This window comes from Podarcis muralis, chromosome 1, assembly GCF_964188315.1.
Source record: "Podarcis muralis chromosome 1, rPodMur119.hap1.1, whole genome shotgun sequence".
Lineage (NCBI taxonomy): Eukaryota > Metazoa > Chordata > Lepidosauria > Squamata > Lacertidae > Podarcis > Podarcis muralis.
This window is the reverse complement of record NC_135655.1, coordinates 51,171,932-51,194,839: the sequence shown is the minus strand read 5'-3', so window position 1 is coordinate 51,194,839 and position 22,908 is coordinate 51,171,932. Positions and strand designations below refer to the sequence as shown.

Genomic DNA, 22,908 nt, shown 5'->3' with positions numbered 1-22,908 from the left:
ATAGGGCTTTAAAGGTTAAAACCAGCCATGACCATTTGCCTTCCTTTTGTGGACATGTGTTATAAATAAAAACAACGTGAATCTGCACTGTGTTCAGCAAAGTGAGTGGATGCATGCACCAGTAATGTTCATCTGACGTGCGCACTAATAGGCTTCTTGAGAAAGGCAGCCCTTTTGCAGGAGATTCCAGTGTATGGGGGTGGAAAGGCAATACAGTGGTACTTTGGGTTAAGAACTTAATTCCTTCCGGAGGTCCGTTCTTAACCTGAAGCACCACTTTAGCTAATGGGGCCTCCTGCTGCCGTCGTGCCGCCAGAGCACAATTTCTGTTCTCATCCTGAAACAAAGTTCTTAACCCGAGGTACTATTTCTGGGTTAGCGGAGTCTGTAACCGGAAGCATCTGTAACCTGAAGCGTCTGTAACCTGAGGTACCACTGTATGTGAATGCTTTTCACTGTTCTTATCTAGGATGTTAGGTTGTGGGGCAGTGATCAAGCTATGGGGCATTGCCTTTCTCCTGGAACAAAGTTATGGGATTAGAACCTGACAGAGGGGCCTCGCCAGCATGTCCATACACATCCTGGGAATCTGGCATTTTGGATACCTAAACCAGTGTTTCCCAACCTTTTTTGGGCAAAGGCACACTTGTTTGATGAAAAAAATCTCGAGGCACACCACCATTACAGCCCCGTGACGTCAGCGCGCAGCGTCACGCCGGGAGGGACGCACGAAAGTGTAACTTTCAATTTTTTCCCCTCCCCCTTGCCGGGGAACCTCCAAGCTTTAGGGGTGGGGGGGGGGGGGAGGAGGCAGCAAAGCGAGGGACTGAGGGACTCCTCCAACGACAAGGGTTGGGGAAGAAGAGAAAGTTATAGTTGTTTTTTAAAAAGTGATAATTTCATTGTTCTGTTTTTTTGTAAACCGCTTTGAAGGGTTCCTTCTCGGCACGCCCCCCCCCACCCGACAATCAAGCAGCGTATCAATTCCATGAAGCACCAAATGCAGGCGCGTCTCAACTCACGTCTCGGAAGTGGGCGAGGCCGCGCTCGCCCAGGGCGCTGAGGCACTCGTAGGCCGAGCCCGCCTGGAGGAAGAGCTGCGCCAGGCACATCGCCTCGCTGCGGAAGAGGGAGCCCATGGCGGAGGGCGCCCAGGCCGGGCCTGAGGAGGCGCAGCGGCGGGAGCGGCAGAGGCGGCGTCACCGCTCTCCTCGGCGCCGCCTCCGCTCCGCCGTCGCCGCTGCTGCCGTCCCGCTGCGGAGGCGGCTCCAGGGACTGGCGGGTCCCCCGCTGCCCGGTGCCATGGAGAGGAGGCAGGCGAGGGAGACTGAGACCCGAGTGGCCCCGAGTCCCGCGGCTTCCGGCTTCTCCTCGCAAGTCCAGGCGCCGCCGAGAGAGAAGGGGCGGGGAAAGCCTAGAGCGGCCAACCGCACGCTCACCTCGGAAGTTCCGGTCAATAAGACAGCGCCATTGGCCCGGGCGCTCTGCCCCTCGGCACCTCTATGGCTGGCCCGAATACCGAGCGAGAAGCGGTTTCGTCTCTGTGGTAGGGAGGAGCAAAGAAGGGCCCAGCCAGGCGGGCCGAACGAAAGCGAGCCCAGAGTTCCTGTGCTTCCCTGGTGGGGCCGGCCATTGCCTTTCCCTTGGGCAGGGCGAGGGAATTCCCAGGCTGCAGCCTCTCGCGCTGGTTCCTCAAAGGCCTTTCCCTTTCCCGTGTCACATGTGGAAAAGGGGGCTGGATCCAGTGATGCAACTTGGAAAACTGTTAGGGAAGCCAGAGCAGGAAAGTGAGTGGGAGGCGGCGGCGCCGCTTTAACCCATGTTTCCTTTTTGAAAGAGAAACCAGTGTTTCCCAACCTTTTTTGGACTCGCTCGCGGCACACAAGGCAACATCTCGCGGCACACTAGTGTGCCGCGGAACACCGGTTGGGAAACACTGACCTAAACACTAACAATATGCATCTCCCGGCAGTGAGAGATTAAGCTTTGTAGCATGAAGTAGAGGTGTGGGAAGCTCTACTCATTTGCCTTGGAATCCACAGCTTACTGGGCAAACTAATAAGGCTACAAAAGTTCAACCTGATCCCTTGGAGTTTGCAGCCTGAATAAAATTGGGAGTTATTCACACACGCTGCATTCCTTCAGCTTGTAGCATAACTCCCCTTGCTTTAGCATAGTTATCGCTGATAGTATGTGGTTGTGTTTACACAGTCAAATACCACTGCAAAGCTCATTTGCAGGCAGAATCTCAACTGTTATTTTATAAAAGGCAAAACCCTTTTCCCCAAGAGAGACACCCTTCCCCACCAAGAGTCACCCGCTTTATAATTAACTGCTCTTACTTTTCTAAAAACCTCTTTTAGAACTTTGGAACTGAAGTCAGCCCTGTCCCAAGAGTTGGGGCAGGTAACCGTCTTGTACAGTACAGCTTAGGAGTGGGGTTCCTGTCTCCAAAGTCCTTGCCATGGAAGTTGCATAGTCCACAGGATATGGCCCCAAGGCACCGCATGAGACCACCACTTGGCTGAAGGTCTGGCTCTGGGCAGTGCCTGGACGGAAGAAAGGTGGGATATAAACGTAATAAAATCAAAAAGAGCGACAAAACAGGGAGAATGCAGGGCAAGATGGGAGTGACTGGGTTTTAAACTCAACCTTAGAATGGTGGTTTGTAAACTTCCTATATTCAGGGCTTTCACATCACTACAGATGTACGTCACAGCAAAAGATTGTCTGTGATGGGAAATCCTGTCTTTCTTTCCCGATCTTCTTGCTGAGGAGCCCTTTTCAAGGAAGCACAAGCTTTTCCAGATCACAGTGTGAACGCAGCTGCCTTTGATATGGCCACCTTGTTCCGAGAGGCTGCTGCTGATGAGGGCTATGCGGCTTGGGTGGTGTGGCTTATAACTCTACCCTTGGGGGCGGGGAGTGAAGTGCTAGGAAATCATAACCTGGTCCACAAACCCAGTTGCACGACTTGTATAATAGAAAATAAACTCTACAGTTCTGTTCAAATAGGGGCCCTCAAAGAATATGCACCACAATAGCATGTTAGGCTGTGGGAATCGTTGCTTGTGAATATGGTAGACTCCACCCATGCACCCTCTCTTCTTCTCTCCACATATCAGACCAAGGCTTATGTTCTTTACAACAAAATCTGGGCTCCCCCACCCACCCTTTGAAGCAATGCTGGGTAAAAGATCTGTGGTGCTTGGAGTTGGTTCTGTAAAAGTTTTAAGGAGGCAAACACACAGCAATGTCTTCTCCTCCCCTTAATGCACTGATTATAGCAGGTGCTTTCCCTGTTCCTTTGCAAAATAAATGAATAAATAACTAATTTGTGCCTTGTTGCCTGTGTTGTCTCACTCTCTTCCATAACAGGCAAATGGCAAAGGCTGTCTGGTCTTCTTGCATTTTACATATATGCAAGTAAGACATGGAACCCATGAGAGACTGTCTGGGCTAGGGTTTTTTGTTTGTTTGTTTTAGACACACGGTGTTAATGGGAAGGTACAGATGTTGATGCCTTTGCACTCCAGTGAGCAGGGAAATGAGGAAGATCAGGGAACAGTCATGAATGCATTTTCCACTTGGTTTAGCCAGTGACCCTTCAACCTAAATGGAGCCTCTGTCTGGTTGGTAATTGCCTCATGGGTCTCTGAGGAATGCAGCAGGCGCATTGGAGACTGGAGGGCTTAAGGATTAGCTTTGTGAACAGCAGGATGCTAAGCTGGAAAAAAATCACATGAGAAACTCTTGCTTCCCTTTAATGCTTGCCAGTCACTGGAGAAAGAGACTGGATTCAGCCACTTATGGGCATGGGGAAAGATGCCTCCAAGTCTAGATAATGGAATTTCTATGTTACCGTTCTTTTTGGAGATTTCTGACAGCTCTGTACATGTACCCATTTTCTGATGACTGGAAACTACTAATTCCACAGCATTTACCCATTTAAATCCAGGGGCTTTGCTCACGGTTGGGTTGTTCACCAAATTAAAAGAATTATTAGTTGATTGATCATCTGTCTGTTGACCCAAGGTCACCCAAGGCATATGAGCCCACAACCTTGCTGAAGTTAAACAAGCCTGATTCTGCTCAGTGCCTGGATGGGTCCCTCCTGCCAGACTGCATGTATGCTGCCTTGGGTTCCATAATAGAAGAAAAGTGAGGTATACATGTAAGAAATTAAATATAAATAAAATAAAATAAATAAATAAATAAATAAATAGGCGTATTACCCAAAGCCAAATCTAGGTTCATTAATGAGATAGTGAAGTTAAGTGTAAGGTGTGTGTGTGTGTGTGTGTGTGTGTGTGTGTGTGTGTGTGTGTAAAGCTAGTTACACATTAGCCAAATGAATGGCATGCCAACATTGCCCCAAAGTTCTATTCCCTTAACTCACAGTCCCACCTGTTTAAAATGTTCATAGATTTAAAATTGGTTTCTGTTGGCCAGCTAATTTTTTTCCGATGCTCTGCCAATTAAAAGGTGCAGCCCAAGTGCAGCATCTGTTCATCGCCTGATGGTTTTTACTGATGGGCCCACTTAACGTGAGATCTGCAAGACAGCTTTGCCAGGGACTATATCAGATCAGGGCTTCCCTAAGACATGTTGGTGCCTGGGGGCCAAAGGCCCAAATTCCATGGGTAAAGATGGGGAACCAGCAGCCAGGATGTTTTCTTTCACTCTCTCCATTGATATGGTCTCATTTCAGTGAGGCTTATGCAGGAGAGAATTAATTGTGCCTCTTGGGTTAAAACTGTCTGTCTCCCATTCCTTAATGCAAGGGTAGCTGACCCTGTTTCTCCAGTTGTTGCTGGACTACAACTCCCCATCATCTCTTACTAGTGGCCATTCGAGCTGGGACTGATGGGAACTGAACATCATCTGGAGGGCCACAGGTTACCTGTTTTTCCTCTTCCATTAAAATATTATTTATTTAGATATTTACATCCTGCTGCTTTTCAGTATGGCTTACATGGTCAAGGAATTTAAAAACCCCCAGCTAAAATTCATAAAATAATAGCATATACATATTATCAACAAAAATAAGTGAAGGCAGTATAAAATCACATGGCAGAGATGAAACTTTGAAGCTAAAAGGCCCTGCTTGCTTTGTGTGTGTCCCCCCTCCTTCAATCATTTCCTCTTGCCTTTCCCCATCTTGTCTGACATTCCCTTTATTCTGTTGGATTTTAATACCTGTTGTGTTTGTTTTAGAAAACTTGAATGTGGTAGTAAATGGAAATAAGCTTAAATGTGGCTTCCATATAGCTGACTCTGCAGACTGTCAAATAGAACAGCCGAGGTATACACACAGCTTGCCTCACATCACTGAAGGGAGCTGCTGATTCTGGAACATTTGCAATTGCATTGCCAGCATCAAAGGCTGTGTGTGTGTGTGTGTGCGCGTGCGTGCGTGCGCATTGTCTGAAGCACCAAGGTGGCAGGAGTGCTCTCAAACTGGGAACAGCGCAGTGCGCTCTGACTCAACACTGATATCGCTCCTGCCGCCAGAACACCAAGTTCTGTGTCAGCCGTGAGGTTCAGATGTCATCAGCTCAGTTATGCATCAGCACCCATACAACCAACCTGGGGCACAGTGAAGACTGCAGGACTGCACACTAGGGCGCACCTGAAGCATAAGCAACCTGGCGTTGGTTTGTGGCGGTCCAGCCATTTATGCACCACCACTATTGCCTTTCTCTCCGCTACTGATTCAGGCAGGAAGGCGCAGAACAACTTCTTTGCACTCTTGATTTTGAGTTCCTTTCTCTTGGTTTGCATCACAGTTCCGATAGCATCTCCACATTGCCGTTCTTCTGTGCTCTCATTTTGATGCTGCAGAGTAAAACTTTGGGACCATAGAAGGTATCCAGGGGAAAGAGAAGTGCCTATTCTCTGGTACACTGTTAAGCTCATTGTTCAGAGTCACCCATGTAGGTTGCACAGCTTTGTGCCTGCCCAGTCAGTCCTGTTGCCAAGCAAATGACCAGCACAAGCGGGAGTGTCTGTCTTGCCTGTTTTGTACTGCAGAGAGCTTGTGAATGGAAAATATGCATCTGACCCCTGACCACCAGGAGGTGCCCAAAATCTGATGACATGAGAGAAGCCCATTGCACAGAATCATAGGATTGTAGAGTTGGAAGTGACCCTGAGGATCAGATAGCCATCCGACCTCTGCATAGAAACCTCAGAGGAAAGAGAGTCCACCACCTTCTGAGGAAGTCCGTTCCATTGTCGAACAGCTCTTCCCATCAGAAATTCTTCCTTATGTTTAGTCGGAATCTCCTTTCTTGCATAAGAGTAGTCATTTCTCAGTTTTCTGTCTTTGCTTTGAACATCAATTTATATCTTCTTCTCTGGAAAGTCCCAGCTCCTAATCTTCCTGCCCTGCTCTCGGTTTGTAACTCTGAGGAAGTTGTTCTATGCGTTCTTGCAGAAATTTTATTTTATTTTAACTCACTGCAGAGCCGGGCCCTAACTTTGAAAACAGGGTTTGAGCCATGCACACACTGGCAAATCTGTCTTTCATCAGACCAGGGTTTAGTAGCGCAAGGTTGCTCTGGTCAAGCTGTTAAATAGAAATGTAGGTATTAATTTTATCGCTTCTGTAGCCCTTTTCAGCATAATAAAGTGCTTTTGAATTCTTGTCCCCACAAAAATTCCATGAATTGAGGTAGTTTGAGAGATAATGTTTTACGAGAGGCCACTCAGTGAGCTTCATGGCTGAGCAAGGACATCTACCTTATCTCCAAACTAAACACTGTTTCCAATGACCTGCATAGGCTGTTGTTCATACTCTGGGCTGCAAGTTTCTCTTGGGAAGAAAGTACAGTGGTACCTCGGGTTAAGTACTTAATTCATTCCAGAGGTCTGTTCTTAACCTGAAACTGTTCTTAAGCTGAAGCACCACTTTAGCTAATGGGGCCTCCTGCTGTCGCTGTGCTGCCGGAGCACGATTTCTGTTCTTATCTTGAAGCCAAGTTCTTAACCTGAAGCACTATTTCTGGGTTAGCGAAGTGTGTAACCTGAAGCGTATGTAACCCGAGGTACCACTGTATTAGTGAATTGCCTCTGCTGAACAAAGGGGTGCTGGGTTAAGTGGCAAGAGCTGTGAGTTTGGAGGACCTCTTGATACCAGGGGCTTTTCTTGAAGATGTGCATGGCACATCTCCTCTATGGGGGTTAAGTCTTCTCTGTGTGCATCATTTTCAGCAATATATGTTAAAACAAGGGACCTTCATGTTACCCTTTGCTGTGCGTCTCTAGAACTGGGTTCAGCTTGGATGACTCAGGTGCTGATTAGGGTGGAATGAAGCACACAGCTGAGAGTTCAAGGAGTTTTGTTTGGCAAGTTCCTACTGGGAAATTATCTACTGCTAAGCCAAGGGAGTTGAAAGAGTAGGATCCTTTTTGCTTTTCCAAATCCTGGCTGGTGGGACTCAGAGAGGACTCCTTGGCTTCCTCAGATGTGATTGTCAGCTTGCTGTCAGTGCCCACGAATGCTATTAGAAGTCCTGGTGACACCTTTTGCAGTTCCAGCATGGTTCAAAAAACCCTTGGCCATTTTGGAGAATGAATGAGGCCCCCGCTACTGGGGAGGCTTCATGGGAGAGGAGGATGTTGACCTCAAATCAGGAGACCTTGCTGGTGCAAAATGCATAGGCTGTGGACTCACATCAGAACAAAGCCCATTTTACCCAAAGGTAGGGGCTAATGTTTCAGCTGCTTGCTGCTGCTGTTGCTGGTTCTGGATAGCCAAGTCTAGCAAAGTCCTCCGATTCCATTTTGAGGATCAATTCCACTGGTTAACATTTTTGGTCCACTCTTTTGTTCTTCTCTTGCAGGGTGTAGGATGCTGGCTCCGGTGCGGCTAGGCCTGCCCACATGACCTTTGCCACCATCATGCTGTGCCCCTGGCGTGGGAAGCTGAAGCTGCTGCTTGCCACAGTGACCCTGGTCTTCCTCATCTCATGGCTCTACCTCTTTATGGGTAATCTGGAGTGTGAGTGAGGGCAAGGATGGCCCATGGACAACGGAAGGGTGGTGGTGTGATGAAAGCATGTGCCACAGATTTGCCCTGTGGCAGCTGTACACATGGGTGGGAGTTGGGACTCCAGAGTGGAATTGCAACTATACTGCCAACTCACTTTGAGACCTTTGGGCAAAGGGTGGCCTCTGTTTCCTCCTGCGTAATAGGACTAGGAAAGCTTTCCTAGAATTGTAGAGTTGGAAGGAACCCCAAGGGTCATGTAGTCCAACTCCCTGCAATGCAGGAATTACAGCTAAAGAATCCCCGACAGATGGCCATCCAACCTCTGTTTAAAAGCCTTCCATGAAAGAGAGTCCACCACTGTCAGACATTAAGGTGACAGAAGGATGGTTCCACTGCCTTGCTTGGATGCATGTGAATTTCTCATAGCTCAAACACATAGGAACTGATCCCTCTCATATATGATGAAGAATGGGCCAGATTTCTAATTTGGGAAATTTAAAAACCATCACCAAATAGCATATTTAGTTCCCAGCTTCTCAGCATTCAAGGCAGCTTGTAAACCTCTGGATCTTCTACACTAGAACTTTGTACCTGGTGGCCTCTCTTCGCAGAGGGCCAGTATTCTGAGCAAGCCCTCCTTGGATCAATCCAGGCTTGGAGCTGGTAATAATGTTCAGCTTGGGGGTGCTGGGGCTCCATCCGTTGTGTGGTTCTTCTCCCTGGCATTTGCCTTTATGGCCGTTAGAGAGCCTTCGCTGGAGAGGGCTTGAGGGTGTTGCCTCCTTCCCCCTCCCTTGCTGATGTCAGTGGCAGATCTCTCCAGAAAATACATTACAGAGAGAATAAGTGCTGGGTTTTCAGAATGTTGTTTTCTTAGGTTGCATTGACACAGTACTACTCTCTGGCCGCAAAGTTATGAATGGAGAAGCTAGAGGCAGAGCTATGCCCCTTCTTGTTATGCCACTCTCTTCTTTCTTGCCCATCTCATTCATGGTGTGGGGTGATACTGTACATTCACTCTTGAGTGTACAGATTCAAATTCACTCACTTGAGGAGCAGCATTCAGCTTCATATTGAATAGTCTTAAAGTAATATTAAGTCCATTTGACTGCAGAGAAAGATAGCCGATGGAATTAATATAATTGAATCTAAAAAGGGAAATTGTAGACTATGCAAAGAGATAGGGGGAATATTTTATAGTGCTGGAACTTTGCAACCTTGCTATATGAATTCAAGAAACCTGCATAGAATATTTGTTCCCGCTCTCATCCTTCTTCCCACTTGTCCCTCTTGTTTCATTGAAGTATGTGCAAAAGGCTCAGTGACTATGCATCCTCCTCCTCCTCCTCTCACCACTCCCCTATTTATGTTTTCTTTTCCTGGGGGGTGGGGATCCCCTCTATAGATGGATGCTCCTTCCTGCTCCCGCCTTGCTTTGGGGAACAGTCAAGCCGATACCTTAACCACGAGGCCTTGGTGTCCCAAGTTCAGAAAGTGGAAGAGGAAAACCAGCTGTTGAGGCTGCAACTCAGCCAGTCTCAGATGCAGGACGAGGCTGTGGATGGGACGGACAGCAGCCAGCAGGGAGCGCAGTTCATAGAGGACCAGGATGGAAGGGACAACAGCACCGGCTGCCTCAAGCAGAGAATGGTTCAGAAGTGTGAGGTAAAGGCGACGTCCCAACTGGCTGCCAAGGCACCTTGCAGGCAAACAGCTATGGCAAAACTGTGGAAGGGTCGCACAGCAAGAGGCGTGTTGTTGTTCAGGCTCCTCAACCTGTTCTGTTCCCTGAGATGGGGGTAGCCAACATGGTGCCCTCCAGAGGTTTTGGACTACATATCCCATCATCCCCAGCCAGCTTAGAATGGTTGGGAGTGGTGGGAGGTGTAGTTCCCAACCTCTGGAGGCTGTGACGTTGGCTGCCCTTGCCCAAAGATAATAGGTGTAGCCATATAATTCCCACTCTTGCCGCTTCCTGCTGTAGGTAGCGTGATATTTATTTTGCAATGTAATACTTTTCTGAACCCTAAGATACGTGTTGGTATGATGATCCCCTGAGGGCAAGGAGGCAGTCCTCACTTGTGCCTGGTTTCTATGTCCATCAACGTTTTGTATTATCCATTTTGCTCTGAGAAAAGTGAACTCTCTGCGCACCCTTTTTTACTGACTTGGGTGAAGAAGAAAGGGCCCTGGCAGGACAGGTGGATTTTGCATGTATTGTGGGAAGCGGCTTCTGAAAGCTCCACTTGGAGGGGAAGGGGGGAGAGGATCTCTTGCAGTGAATTGTGGTTGGGGGGGCCAGGCCTGATGGCATCTTTGTGTTTCTGGACAGCTTCTCCATGTTGCAATTGTCTGTGCTGGATACAATGCAAGTCGGGATGTCGTCACCCTGGTGAAATCCATCCTCTTCCACAGGTAACCTTGGAGGGGGTGGGGAAGGCTGCTCTTCTTTTGAGCAGGTAGCGGAGACTTCTGAGTTTCCCAGGACTTGAACACGGGGTTAAAATAGGATGCCTTTCTGCACTTTTGCTTCCAAGCTGCAGTTCTGGATGTGCTGGGGGGAAATAGAACAACTGAAGACTAGTTAGGGTCCTCTGACCCCATCCTTTTTCACTTAAATGCAGCTGCCAGGGTTCTGTATGTGGCATAGCAAGGCATCAGCTGCTGCATGGGGGGGGGGGGGGCGCAAAATGAGGGAGTTGGATGTATTCCGCATCTTGCTTTCAACTATTGCAAGCATTAACTGTTTCCTTCCTTGGCAGGAAGAACCCTCTTCACTTCCATCTCATCACTGACTCTGTGGCCCAAAAGATCCTGCAGATGTTGTTCGAGTCCTGGATGGTGCCCTCTGTTCATGTTAGCTTCTACAATGCTGATGACCTGAAGGCAAGGGAGATCAAGCCAGGCTCGTTCTCTCTTTCTCCATTTGTTCCCTCTCCCTCTCTTCCCTTCCCTCTCCACACCCTCTTCCCATGAAGTGAGCAGCCCTGTAGGGAAGGCCCTATCGTAGGAATGGCTTGCTTGGAGATGAGAGACGCAAACCCTTTCCATTGTTTTCTGTGCTCTCATCTGCTACTACTGTCATTTCGTTTGTAGAGTGGGAAGACCTGTTGACAGGATCTGAATGATTTAGAAATATATAAAGTTAACCTTCTCATTTCAGCAGGAGTCTCTAAGTGGTTTACATATTTGGGGAGGTGGGAGAAGTGTGTTTGTGTGTGTGCTTTTCTGTGTGTTCACGTAAGCATAAAATACAAATTCCACATTAAAAACGAAACAATGCTACTACTACTAAAAGAATAATACTATTTTAAATAACGTAATTAAGAAACAATAAATACAATATACTTAAACACATTTTTCCTTGGAATTGAGCCCCCTGATGGATAGTGGCTGGATCCAAGCTTGTGAATGGATCCAAAAGGTCATGAATCATCCTTAAGGTCACCTAGAACTTTGCAACAGAACAGAAGCCAAAATCTGCAATTGAAATGATTGTATGATGCACTTTAATGATTCTGATGTCCAAGAATGCTAATATTTCAGCAAAGTGACAGAAGGGCAGAACGATTAAGGCAGGGAGCCCTGAAGCAGCACCTGGAGTTTTCCAAGGCCACATAAGTATTCCTAATGAACAGTGGGCACTGTGCCAGACAGTCTCCTCTCGCTCTTGCCAAAACTTTATGTGCAAGTTGTTGTCCATAATAAAATAGGAAGGGATAGAAACATAATTTATTTGTTTTTGAAATTTGAAAGTAGCCAGATTCCAGGAGTATGCATTTGTACTCTTTGATTCAATTGGTTTGGGATTAAAGCTCTTAGATTTTAAACAATGGAGTTGCCTTATTTATTCTGCTGTGAATCAGAAAGTCACTCTCCATTGTTTCTGGCTGAATTGGATGAAGAAAGGTGAAATTAGATCTGGGGTGGGAGAACATGCATTTTTCTGCCATGTCTAAAACAATTGGCAGTGCCCAGATATATGTTTGGCATCCAAAACTTTCTAGACAGGTAAGGTTCACCCAACCAAGCTTAGTTAAATGATTCACACTCCATTCCCCCCCCCCCTTACAGGAAAGTGGGTTGTGGTTGAACAGACCATGTGCTTTCACTGAAGATGGGGTGGGAATTTTTAGGGGGGGGGAAATGCAGGTCTCTTACTCAGGGGCCATGAAATCTAGAGCAGAATTGGGAGTCCATAGATGCCTTTGAAGTCTTGCCGCACTATATTATTATTTAAATTTCTATACCACCCTTCATCCAAAGATCCACAGGGCGGTTTACAATATAAAAACACAAAAATATCAGTAGAATAACCCATTTGAAAATGTTAATAATGACCAGGTTGATGAAGTTCGCTAGTCCCCAGATACCTTCTTACAGACTTGCAGGCCTGTTTCATAGGTATGGCAAGGGACATGGAGGCTGCTTGGAATTGCATTTCCATGGAGGTTTCCATTTGTGTGTAAGCTTTGTCTCCACTGCCCTCCAAAACAAGAGTGCCATGTGGAAGCACCATCTTTGCAGTTGAAAGCATTCCTACATCACTTTGTTTGTGTGAAGCGCTTCTAAATCTCACCAAAGACATACAGACTAGTTTAGAGTCGTGGCCTCATTTTCAGTATTGTCTTGTTGCTCAAGCCTTAGAAACAAGAGCAATTTTAGGCTTCTTGGCTATAGACCAGACATGTGATGCTGATGCTGGCCTGCCTGTTCTCTTTTTCTGAAATGTTTCCCTCCCCCCCTCTTTTTTTTTTTGCAGCCGGACATCTCTTGGATCCCCAACAAGCACTACTCTGGAATCTATGGGCTGATGAAATTGACGCTCACAAAGGCTCTTCCCTCTGATCTCTCCAAGGTCATTGTCCTGGACACAGACATCACCTTTGCTACTGACATTGCTGAACTGTGGGCCATCTTTGGGAAGTTCTCGGGTAAGTGATGACCACTGGGAGAATAGGGATCCTTTAGACCAGGGACAGAGAATCTGTGACCCTCCAAGATGCTTTGAGGACTCCAACTCTCTCATCATCAGCCCCAGCCAGCATGACCAGATACTCAAGGATAATGAGAGTTATAGTCCAGCAACATTTGGAGGGCCACAAGTTCCCTGCCCCAGCCGTTGACCATCTTTGAGCACCTCTCCAGAGGCAGTGGCTCATGGTATAGGACAGCTCTGGTGGCCCTAGATACTGAAAGGGTTTCTTTTCTTACTCGGTGGTCTTTCCATCTACTCTGCTCCTTTGAAAATTATACAGCAGGGATGATCCTTAGTGAGTGAGTTCCAGAGTACCGATCTTGTTGACAAGCAAAGTCTGTTAGCTGTCTTTGGCCTCATTTTCTTATCTCTTAATCTAGACAAACAGGTGATTGGGCTGGTGGAAAACCAAAGTGACTGGTACCTAGGGAATCTCTGGAAGAACCATAAACCATGGCCAGCACTGGGACGTGGCTTCAACACAGGTGCGCTCCAGAGGGCTGTGGGAACATGACAGGATGATGTCTGTGCAGTCCTCTGTTCCCGTGGCTGGGTTTGTATGTGACGATATCTAGGTTCAGATATCCTGGTTCAACTGTGAAGTTGACTAGGTGGTCTTGAGCAAATCCCAATGAGCACAAGGAAAACTAGTCCTATGAGGAAAGAAGAGGTAGCTTCCTTTCCATACCCATGGCAGATTTGGATTTTTGAGCGAATGCTGTGGGTGCCACCCCCTCTGATCATTTCTTACTCTTCTCCCCAGATCAGCACCCCTACCTCCTGAGAGGCATAGTGCACACACACTCTGGCTTCCCATGGAATCTGGGTAAAAGCTGGATCCTATAAAGTTAATCCAACGCTTCATAAGCAAAGAGAGCCGAAAAAGGAAGTGAGAAAGAGCAGTGCTTTCCCCACAATCCTCTCTTGGTTCTTTGTACCTTTCACCCCTCTCACTAGCTCATGACAGGGGAGCCAATGGAGGACTGCAAAAGTATCACAGTGCCCATGGATTAAAGGGACTGGTTTGCAGAGCCTGAAGAAAAGGAGGAGAGGAGCAGGGTAGTATGCTTCAAATGCCCAAAAGGCTGTCCCATGGAAGACTGCATAGACTTGTTCCCTGCTGCCTCAAGGGGCAGAACTGGCTCCATTGGGATTGGATAACAGAAGCTGAACATTAGGAAAACCTAAGAATAAAAAGAGTTCAGTAATGAGACCAGTTAATGGAAGCAGGATAGATGGCTGTCTCTTAGGTGTTCTCTCTCTGGATTTTCTGCATTGAGCAGGTGCCTGGACTAGGTGGCCTCCAAGTCTACCGTTAGCAGTTTTTGTAGGGCATGCTTATTTGGTTTTATGCCAGTGTTGACTGTCATTGCCCCCCCCCCCCCACACACACCTTGGAGTTGTAGTTCAGTGAAGTTGTAAACTATTCTGCTGCTGGTATTTCAGAGTGTGAGTAACCAGCGATGGAGCTGGGTCGAATGGCGTGGCAATAGACATGCACACCAGCTCCTCTTGATAGACAGTGACTCCAGAAACAAGCTTTCTATCATGGATAGCTGCTTGGCAGGTCTGTAGGATATCTTGGCACCACCTGGTGGTTGTCCAGAGAACTGTTTCTCCATGCAAGGCAGGCACCCCTAGTGGGGAGGCAGGAAAGAGTTCATGGCTGCTGCAACAGCAGCAGCAGCAGCAGCAATAGGAAAAGACTCATTCTCCATGCTTGTCAGCTTGGTTGTCAACACTAAAGAGCAGCCACTCCTCCTGTTGCAAGGATTTTAAAATAGCATTTTTATTGATTAAGATGTTTGCAAACTCTTTCACCAAAGGGATCTTAAGAACACAAGGTTTCCTGGGGATCCAGGAAAACAGAGCCATCTTCCACTTCTAAAAAGATGCACATTGTGGAAGTACATTGTTAAGAGTTGAGTTGAGGGATGCCCTGGTTGCTTCTGTCCAATCGTTGTGGTGCTCATGGTTTCCTCTTCTCCTAGGAGTGATCCTCTTGCTGCTGGAGCGCCTACGCCGAATCGGCTGGGAGCAGATGTGGCGCCTGACAGCCGAGCGGGAGCTCATGAGCATGCTGTCCACCTCGCTGGCCGACCAGGCAAGTGCTCTGAGCTCTGCACGCCTCGCTGTCCTCCAGCCTGGGCCCCCGGACACACCTTTTGTCTCCTGCAGACATTGCGGGTTGTAGCGGGATAAAGACCTATTTATTTCTTCCTCGTTTGGCTTCACACTTGGTTTTACTCTGGGCCTTTCTCCTCTTCCAGAGTGCCCAGTGTGCAAACTGCAATCTCTCTTTTAGGACATTTTTAATGCAGTGATCAAACAGAGCCCAACGCTGGTATACCAACTCCCTTGCTTCTGGAACGTGCAGCTCTCTGATCACACCCGCGCAGAGCAGTGCTACACAGAGGTGTCTGATCTTAAGGTGGGCATTTCCTCCCTGGCTGAGTCTTCCCTGAATTCCTTTTGCAATGGTGACCCTTGGCTGAGCCTTCCAGGCATTGCCAGTCTAGGACAATGTTAGTTCTGCAGGGGCTTGACTGAAGATGTGGAGTGGATTGGCATCTGTAACCAGCCTTATATTTTAGCTGTCTGTTCTCAGGTGATCCACTGGAACTCTCCCAAGAAGCTGCGGGTGAAGAATAAGCACGTGGAGTTCTTCCGGAACCTCTACTTGACCTTCCTCGAGTATGATGGCAACCTGCTGCGCAGGGAGCTTTTTGGCTGTGCCAGCCTCCCCAGCTTGCCCAGTGGCCAGGTGGGAGCCTAATTTTCTGTCCTCCCTTCTTCTCATGCCTGAAATGGAAAATCCCTCCAGACTTCCCATTTATTTAGCTGCTCTCTTAAATGGAGGGGGTGTGTAGCTCAATAAACTATGTGCATGCCTTACTATGCAACCTGGCCTCTTTAAAACCCTGATTGTCTCGGCCTCCTTTTCTAAGTGAGGCATCTTCATTCCAGCTAAGTTGCCTGGTGATGGTGATTTTTAGTCGTTGTTCTACTTGCACCCATGATATTTTGCTTGGGTTTCATTGTTCTCTTCTAGTTTTTATTCCTAATAAAATGTAATGGCAAACCTAAAGAAATCTGGCACGTTTTCACCACACTCAGAACAACGCGCTCGCATTATTTCAGTTAGGATTAGTGGACTGATGAGGTTATGTTCTGCTTAGTACAAAACTCAAGACCATGGTTAGGCAAACTGAGGCCTGGGGTCTTAGATTGGGCCTGGGATCAGGCCCAATCGCCTTCTCAATCCGGCCCGCGGATGGTCCGGGAATCAGTGTGTTTTTACATGAGTAGAATGTGTCCTTTTATTTAAGATACATCTCTGGGTTATTTGTGTGGCTGCCTGGTGTTTTTACATGAGTAGAATGTGTCCTTTTATTTAAAATGCATCTCTGGGTTATTTGTGGGGCATAGGAATTCGTTCATTCCCCCCCCCCCATATAGTCTGGCCCCCCACAGGACCTGAGGGACAATGGATCGGCCCCCTGCTGAAAAAGTTTGCTGACCCCTGCTCAAAAGTCTCCCAGCAGTATCTCAGGCTCTAGAAACTCTGCCTTTTAAAGCTGCTTTGTGACTGTGCTTCACTCTAGGTCAACTTGCCAACTTAGCCTTATCTCTCTCTCCTTGTCCTCTCACCCCTGCGTAAAACTTAGCTCCAGCAGGCCCTAGAGGAGCTGGATGAAGATGATCCTTGCTATGATTTTCGGAGACAGAGCCTTATTCAGCACCGGGTGCATCTCTTCTTCCTGCAGTACGATTTCCCGATCTTGGCTGATGCAATTGATGTCACTCTTGTAGCTCAGCTCTCCATGGACAGGTACCAGATGGGAAAGGAAGAGGGGGAGATGTTGTGCCTTCCAGCATAAATTCTTCTGCTTGGGAGCTAAACGTCCAGCCAGCTTGTGGCTCTTTTATATGAATTTATTGGTCCTGGAGGCCTCTGTGCCCAAGCTGAGTTAATCAAACTGGAAATCTCTATGGCAATATTCTCACTGCCCAGCTGCGAAGGTGACAATCCTTTCCAGAGAATTCTGCTTTTGTTTATTTTTTAGAATGGGTTTCTATCACCCAGAGTTGCTGGGAAATATTTAGCAAAAGATGACTAGTATCCCTTGAATACTAGAATAGAAGAAATATGGCAGTGAAATGTGAAAGGAACAAAACCTAGCTGCATGAGTCAGAAAATGGGTGCAATGGTGCAAGCCAGCCATTAAAAGAATGGTTCTGATGGTGGCAGAAGGATTGGACAATAGTTAGGAAGAGGATCAACACAAAACCAATACTGTCCAGATCAGTTGCACCAAGTTTTGTAAGCTTATATTTTAAGAAGCCAAGGAATTGTGTGCAAATGGTGGCAGCTTCCAGGACGTAGTGTAGACAGCCTCCTCTGATACAATTATCAACAGAAGCTTGCACACACAAGAAACCAGGAAGGAAAAACTCACTGCAGGACTGGATGCAGATTCTCCTGTTCCTTCAGGCCTGGGTGGCTCAGCCTTGTGGCTTTTTGTTGTTGCCAACTGAGGGTGTCTTGCACTCTTGACTTGTCCCATTGATTTGCAGGTTACAGATGCTGGAGGCCATATGTAAACACTGGACAGGCCCCATTAGTCTGGCGTTATATATGTCAGATGCAGAGGCCCAGCAATTCCTGCGCTATGCCCAGGCCTCGGAAGTGCTGAGTAACCGCAGGAACGTTGCCTATCACATTGTGTACAAGGAAGGGCAGTTTTACCCTGTCAACTTCTTGCGCAACGTAGCATTGAAGAATGCACAGACATCTTACGTTTTCCTGACGGACATTGACTTCCTGCCTATGTATGGCCTCTATGATTATCTCAGGTGGGTGCTTTGCCCTTTCCCAGCCTGTGTGAAGCAGTAGACACTTCCATACTGGGAGAGGATGGCTCCACCAGTATGTGTCGGTCCCATGCCAGCACTGAACATTTTTCATGGGGAAGGGATACAGGATGCTTGGACTCCTCCGTTTAGCAACAGACCAACAGCATTTCCCCCTCCCCTTTGTGCCTCAGGACCTCCATTTTGCAGCTTGAGCTGCCCCAAAGGAAGGCAGCCCTCATTGTGCCTGCATTTGAGACTCTGCATTACCGCCTCACCTTTCCCAAATCCAAAGCGGAGCTGCTCTCCATGCTGGACATGGGCTCCCTCTATACCTTCAGGTAGGTGTTGGGACCAAAAAACCCCTCGCTAGCAGCTGAAATGTTGGCTCAACCAATTGCTGGACTGCCCTCTGAAACCAGATAACAGGCATGACCAGCCCCAGCACTTAACCCTTCTTAGTGGTGGCTTGCAGTCTAAAATTTGACTGGCCATTTTTAACTGGCATATGTGCATTCATTCTTCTGTTGGGATGTAGGGGCACAATTTGCCCCCTCTTTATTTTCATTCCATGTTGTCCCCTCTCCCTGCTTTGGAGCCCCGTGCCAAGCATGGTACAAATATTTTAAATAAATAGTCCCTTTCCTCATTTCCACCCCCCCCCCAACTCTTCGTTGGATCCTATGATTCTTCTGCTTTTCCTCATGCCCCTTTCCTTAGTCCTGGGCTCATCCAGTTCCCAGCCACCGGTTAGGGCACAGCTGTGCACTCGTAGGGGCATATTTGCATCATTGCCATTTTACAGGTGGGGAGTTGAGACCAAGGTGACTTTGCCCTGGCCATGCTGTGGGTCTGTGGCAAATCTAAGACATGAAGCCCAATCTCCCTCATCCAAGCCCAACTCTGCCCTGCTGACTAAAGAGGTTCAGAATGGCTCTAAGAGGCTGGCTACCCCAGCCAGTGTGGTGCAGTGGTCGGAGTGTCAGACTAGGAGACGAGGAGTCCAAGGTGCAGACTTTTCTCAGCTCCCTTGTGTATCTGTGTGCAGGTACCATGTGTGGCCTCAGGGCCATGCCCCAACGGACTATGCCAAGTGGCGGACAGCCACGGTGCCCTATCGCGTGGAGTGGCAGCTGCACTTTGAGCCTTACGTTGTAGTGAGGCGCGACTGCCCCCTGTACGACCAGAGATTTGTCGGTTTCGGCTGGAACAAGGTGTCTCACATCATGGAGCTTGACGCCCAGGTGAGTGTGCTGCTTAATGTCTCCCGCAAGGTTGCCTCTTTATGCGTTCCCAGAAATCCAGGGCTGGGGGGGTGTGGCTTCCAAGGGAGCCGGCCTTTCTAGCAACTTCATGCCTTTTTGTAGGAGAATGAGCTGCTGGTCTTGCCCAATGCCTTCATGATCCATATGCCTCACGCACCCAGTTTTGACATCTCCAAGTTCCGCCTGAGCTCCACTTACCGCGACTGCCTGGAGACCCTGCGGGAGGAGTTCCACCAGGACCTGTCGCGCAAGTATGGCGCCGCTGCACTCAAATACCTCACTGCCGAGAGAAGCCTGTGAACGGCAAGACACACACCAAAGGACAGTCCGTGCAAGGCAACTCCTGCCCTGCAGAGGAGGGACAGCGGACCACGCTCTTGTCCTGGAGCAGTTCAGACCTACGGCAGAGCCACTCTCCCAATGGTAGCCGGGTGCTACACACTTTGTCTAAGTTGTGGGTACAATTGCAGCCGGTTGGGGTGGGGCAGGTGGCATATCATTCAGGGCTATGGAGCCAATCAAAACAATGCTCCCAATCTAAATCAGGCAAGTTACATACATTTGTGTACATCTGTTTCCAAATTGAGGGGGGAAGCATGGGAATGAAGAGGAGGGAAGGTGTGCTCCTGAGCTGACATCCTGGAGAGCCATTTCCTGTTGGTGTAGACAGTAATGAGGACAGACCAGTAGCCTGACTCTAAAGCAACTTCCTCTGTTGCTGTTTTGAAGGTGGGCCTTTCCCACCCCACGAGCCTGATGCCTTAATTCAGCTACAGTCACCTGTTTCCTGTGGTAGAAAGGTAGACTAGACGTGGGAATTGAGACTTCTACTAATGTGTTGTGTCCCTCTATCAGTGTAGTAGCCCCATCTTATTTCCAGCTCTTTCATTTGTCCCCTCTAAGCCAAAACCGAAATAGGACAATTATGACTAAATCATATAAAGTGAGCATCTAGAAAATCTTATGTGAGCTATTCCTATATATGTGGCAAGAGGGACTGCATGCATATACAGGCAACTCAATTTGTGCATGGGTTGTATGTCAGGGTACTGTGCATATTGGTGGAGCATGCATAAGCCCACCCGACCCTGTAACACCATCTTGCAGGTCCAAAACCAGCGTATGTGTGCACAGTTGCACATTCTTTCAACCCATGCAAAATAGGAGTTGCCTGTACCCTTTTACAAATCTGCATAGCCTTCCTGTTGGTCATGGATCAGGGCTTTACTGATGGGAAAAGGATGATGTGGGACCTACTGTGAAAGTTTAAAGTGGGGAACCTGACGCCTAAGGGCTGCATGTGACCCTGCTTATCTCTATGGGTGCAGCCTTTCCTTTCCTTTTTATAATGTGTGTGTAGAGAAGCCCTGCACTGGAATAGAAAATATTTTAGCACAGGGTTTCTCATAACACACACACAACTACACAAGGCAGAAGAGTCACAACTGTTGCTTCACCCACATTCTGCCTTCGGTGCTATTGTCCACCACCACATGGCTTCTGGGAAATTGCCCACCAAGAAATGTGGCTGTCAGGGGTAGTGGTAAGGAACCTTCTCTTCAATCTGCCTTGTGCCTACTTCATGGATAACTTTACTATCTAGAAAAAAGCCTAGTGTAAGGAAAGCCTGGTCCTTGTTACAGGGGCTATATAGCGCACATGCTTTGCTGTGAGTACATGGCTGAAACCAAGATCCCTTTAGTCCAAACGAACTTCTTTCCAACAGGATTCAGGCGAGAGTCCTTGAAAATGTGTAAGCAGGGCATTTTGGAAAAAGCCCAAACCCTGCTTGCCTATTCGCCCCCACCCCACCCCCACATCTAAAATGCGGGTGTAGTTCATCTCACCGGAGCTAAATAGAACCTCTTATCATGGCTACTACTCAGTAAATCTTGTTTAGCTTGATGTTGCACATCATTGCCAAACATACTTTCCCCCTCCCATGGAGGAACGCAAGTCTTGCCCTTCCTATATCTGCTGGACTATGGCCTTGATCAGCTGCTTTCCTGAGTAATATCAGCTCAAACTGTGTGTTTGTATGATCAGGACCAAGGACTGCACAATTGGGCCTTGTGAAGGGGTCCATAATGGAATCGGATTGTCTTCAGTTAAGTGTCACAGCTGATTACAGATTAAGTCTGTGCAACCATGGAAGTAGGCAAGTCATTGCATGCAGGCTTCCGTCCTGATAGCTGCTTGGTGAACCTGATGCTCGAAGGGACTAACTCCACTTCTTGAAGAAAGGAACACATGAGCATATTGCTGTATCTGCAACTGACGTAGGGTCTGTTAATGTATGCTGTAGCTGAATGTCTGTGCTGGGAGCAGCTTCAGCCCAGCCATGGTCCACAATTATCAAACACTGGAGCACAAGGATGGAGATGTAATGGGAAAACTCTTTCCTTGCTGTTTATATAATTTAAGGTGATTTCTCACAAGCTGTAAATGATTTGGGTGTCATAGATTTTCTGGTAGTTTCTCTCTTTGGTTCTGGAGTCTGTCTAGGGTCTTCTGCTGCTGGACTCTTTGATTTTTCCTTTGATTTCATGGAATTCAAGAGCTTCCAAAGTGCTGGGATTAAAGTTTTCCATCCCTCTAGACAGGCTGATGTAAACGCTGAAACTGTCCCACACTGAGCACTGTACAGCATGGGCACAAGTATTCCTTTTTAAAAAACATTAAAGTTTTGAGGAAAATCCTTTTCAAGCTGCTGTGAGAGTTGTTTGGTTATTATGTCCACATAGTATTAATGCGTTCCTCATTTCTACTAGTCATGAAAATGAGGAACAGGGGAGAGAACAAACCAGAGAAACAATTCCTTCAGGGAACTCTTGGCTACAACCCACAAATCTGCCAGGGACAGGAAAGTATTCTGCATGGTATCCAACTTTCTTTTACTCGAAGTAGATCCACTGAAATTAGTGGGCCTTAGTCAAGTTAATTAGTCATTATTTTCAACAGGTCTACTTTCTGAGTAAAACGTAGTTACCACCCACTTAGCACAATCCATACAGGAAGCTATTCCCAGAAGTTGAAGCACACTTGACTTACTCTACAGCCCTTATAGGACCAAGCTGTCAGTGATTGCAGTAGACTTTGCCAAGTTCAGGTCATTGCCAACTCTCCTTGCAGGTCCAGGGAGCTTTAAATTCTGTAAAGAAGGGAAACTGAAGTCCAGACTCTTTTATCATTATAAATCTTTGTATTTTATTTTTCTACAGGCCAAGAAATAATAAGTATAGGAGAGGTTCAGCTTTGCAGGTGTGCTGTAAAGGTCCCCTACCTGCTTTTATGGCTGATCAGCTGTGATATCATAGATATTGCAAACCTCTAACTGCTCGGAAGAACAGCCTCAAAGTGTAGAATGAGGAGGACTGGAGGGAAGCATAAGGTCAGCACAGCTGGGAAAAGACCTCACTGCACTGAAGGATTTTGAAAATGGGAGAAAGGAGCTCAATATAGGATAGCAGAGCACTAAATGGACAAAAGACTCTTCCCTATACTATAAGCATGCGATGGTGAAGAAAACTGTTGCAATGGGGCCCCAGGGGAAAAGGCCAAGTGAGGAGAATTGAAAGGATGGGAGAGAGGAACTGAAACGCAGCTCTGAGTGTTCTCTATTTATATGGGGCCTACACTAGAAATACAAGACAGAATTAGGCCTTGTGCTAGCCTTAGTTTCATTCAATTATGTATTCTTAGCTCCCTGGCAGTACCCCTGCCATGATTGGCAAGCAGCCGCCTTTCCAAATCCTGGAAGTGCCAATATTGATCTGCCTGCAGTGTCTGCACCTTTAGGATGTGGCACAACATAC

At 47.5% G+C, this 22,908-nt stretch overlaps 1 protein-coding gene across 10 annotated transcripts in view; it reads left to right on the top strand.

The window, feature by feature from the left end:
* LARGE2 (LARGE xylosyl- and glucuronyltransferase 2) overlaps positions 1-21,799 on the top strand; it is a 54,388-nt gene extending 32,589 nt beyond the window's left edge. For 9 of the 10 annotated variants that reach the window (XM_028727149.2, XM_028727124.2, XM_028727115.2 and 6 more), the window contains 14 exons: positions 7,848-8,005; positions 9,402-9,661; positions 10,329-10,411; positions 10,759-10,882; positions 12,759-12,930; positions 13,355-13,459; positions 14,966-15,078; positions 15,280-15,405; positions 15,583-15,738; positions 16,643-16,806; positions 17,553-17,831; positions 18,023-18,169; positions 18,877-19,072; positions 19,196-21,799. In XM_028727149.2, coding sequence (XP_028582982.2) covers positions 7,888-8,005; positions 9,402-9,661; positions 10,329-10,411; positions 10,759-10,882; positions 12,759-12,930; positions 13,355-13,459; positions 14,966-15,078; positions 15,280-15,405; positions 15,583-15,738; positions 16,643-16,806; positions 17,553-17,831; positions 18,023-18,169; positions 18,877-19,072; positions 19,196-19,393 — 2,241 coding nt within the window. In that variant the 5' untranslated portion in view covers positions 7,848-7,887 and the 3' untranslated portion in view covers positions 19,394-21,799. The remainder of the gene's footprint in view (positions 1-7,847; positions 8,006-9,401; positions 9,662-10,328; positions 10,412-10,758; positions 10,883-12,758; positions 12,931-13,354; positions 13,460-14,965; positions 15,079-15,279; positions 15,406-15,582; positions 15,739-16,642; positions 16,807-17,552; positions 17,832-18,022; positions 18,170-18,876; positions 19,073-19,195) is intronic. The other variant, XM_028727179.2, reaches the window with a different exon arrangement.
* The last annotated feature ends 1,109 nt before the right edge of the window (positions 21,800-22,908 follow it).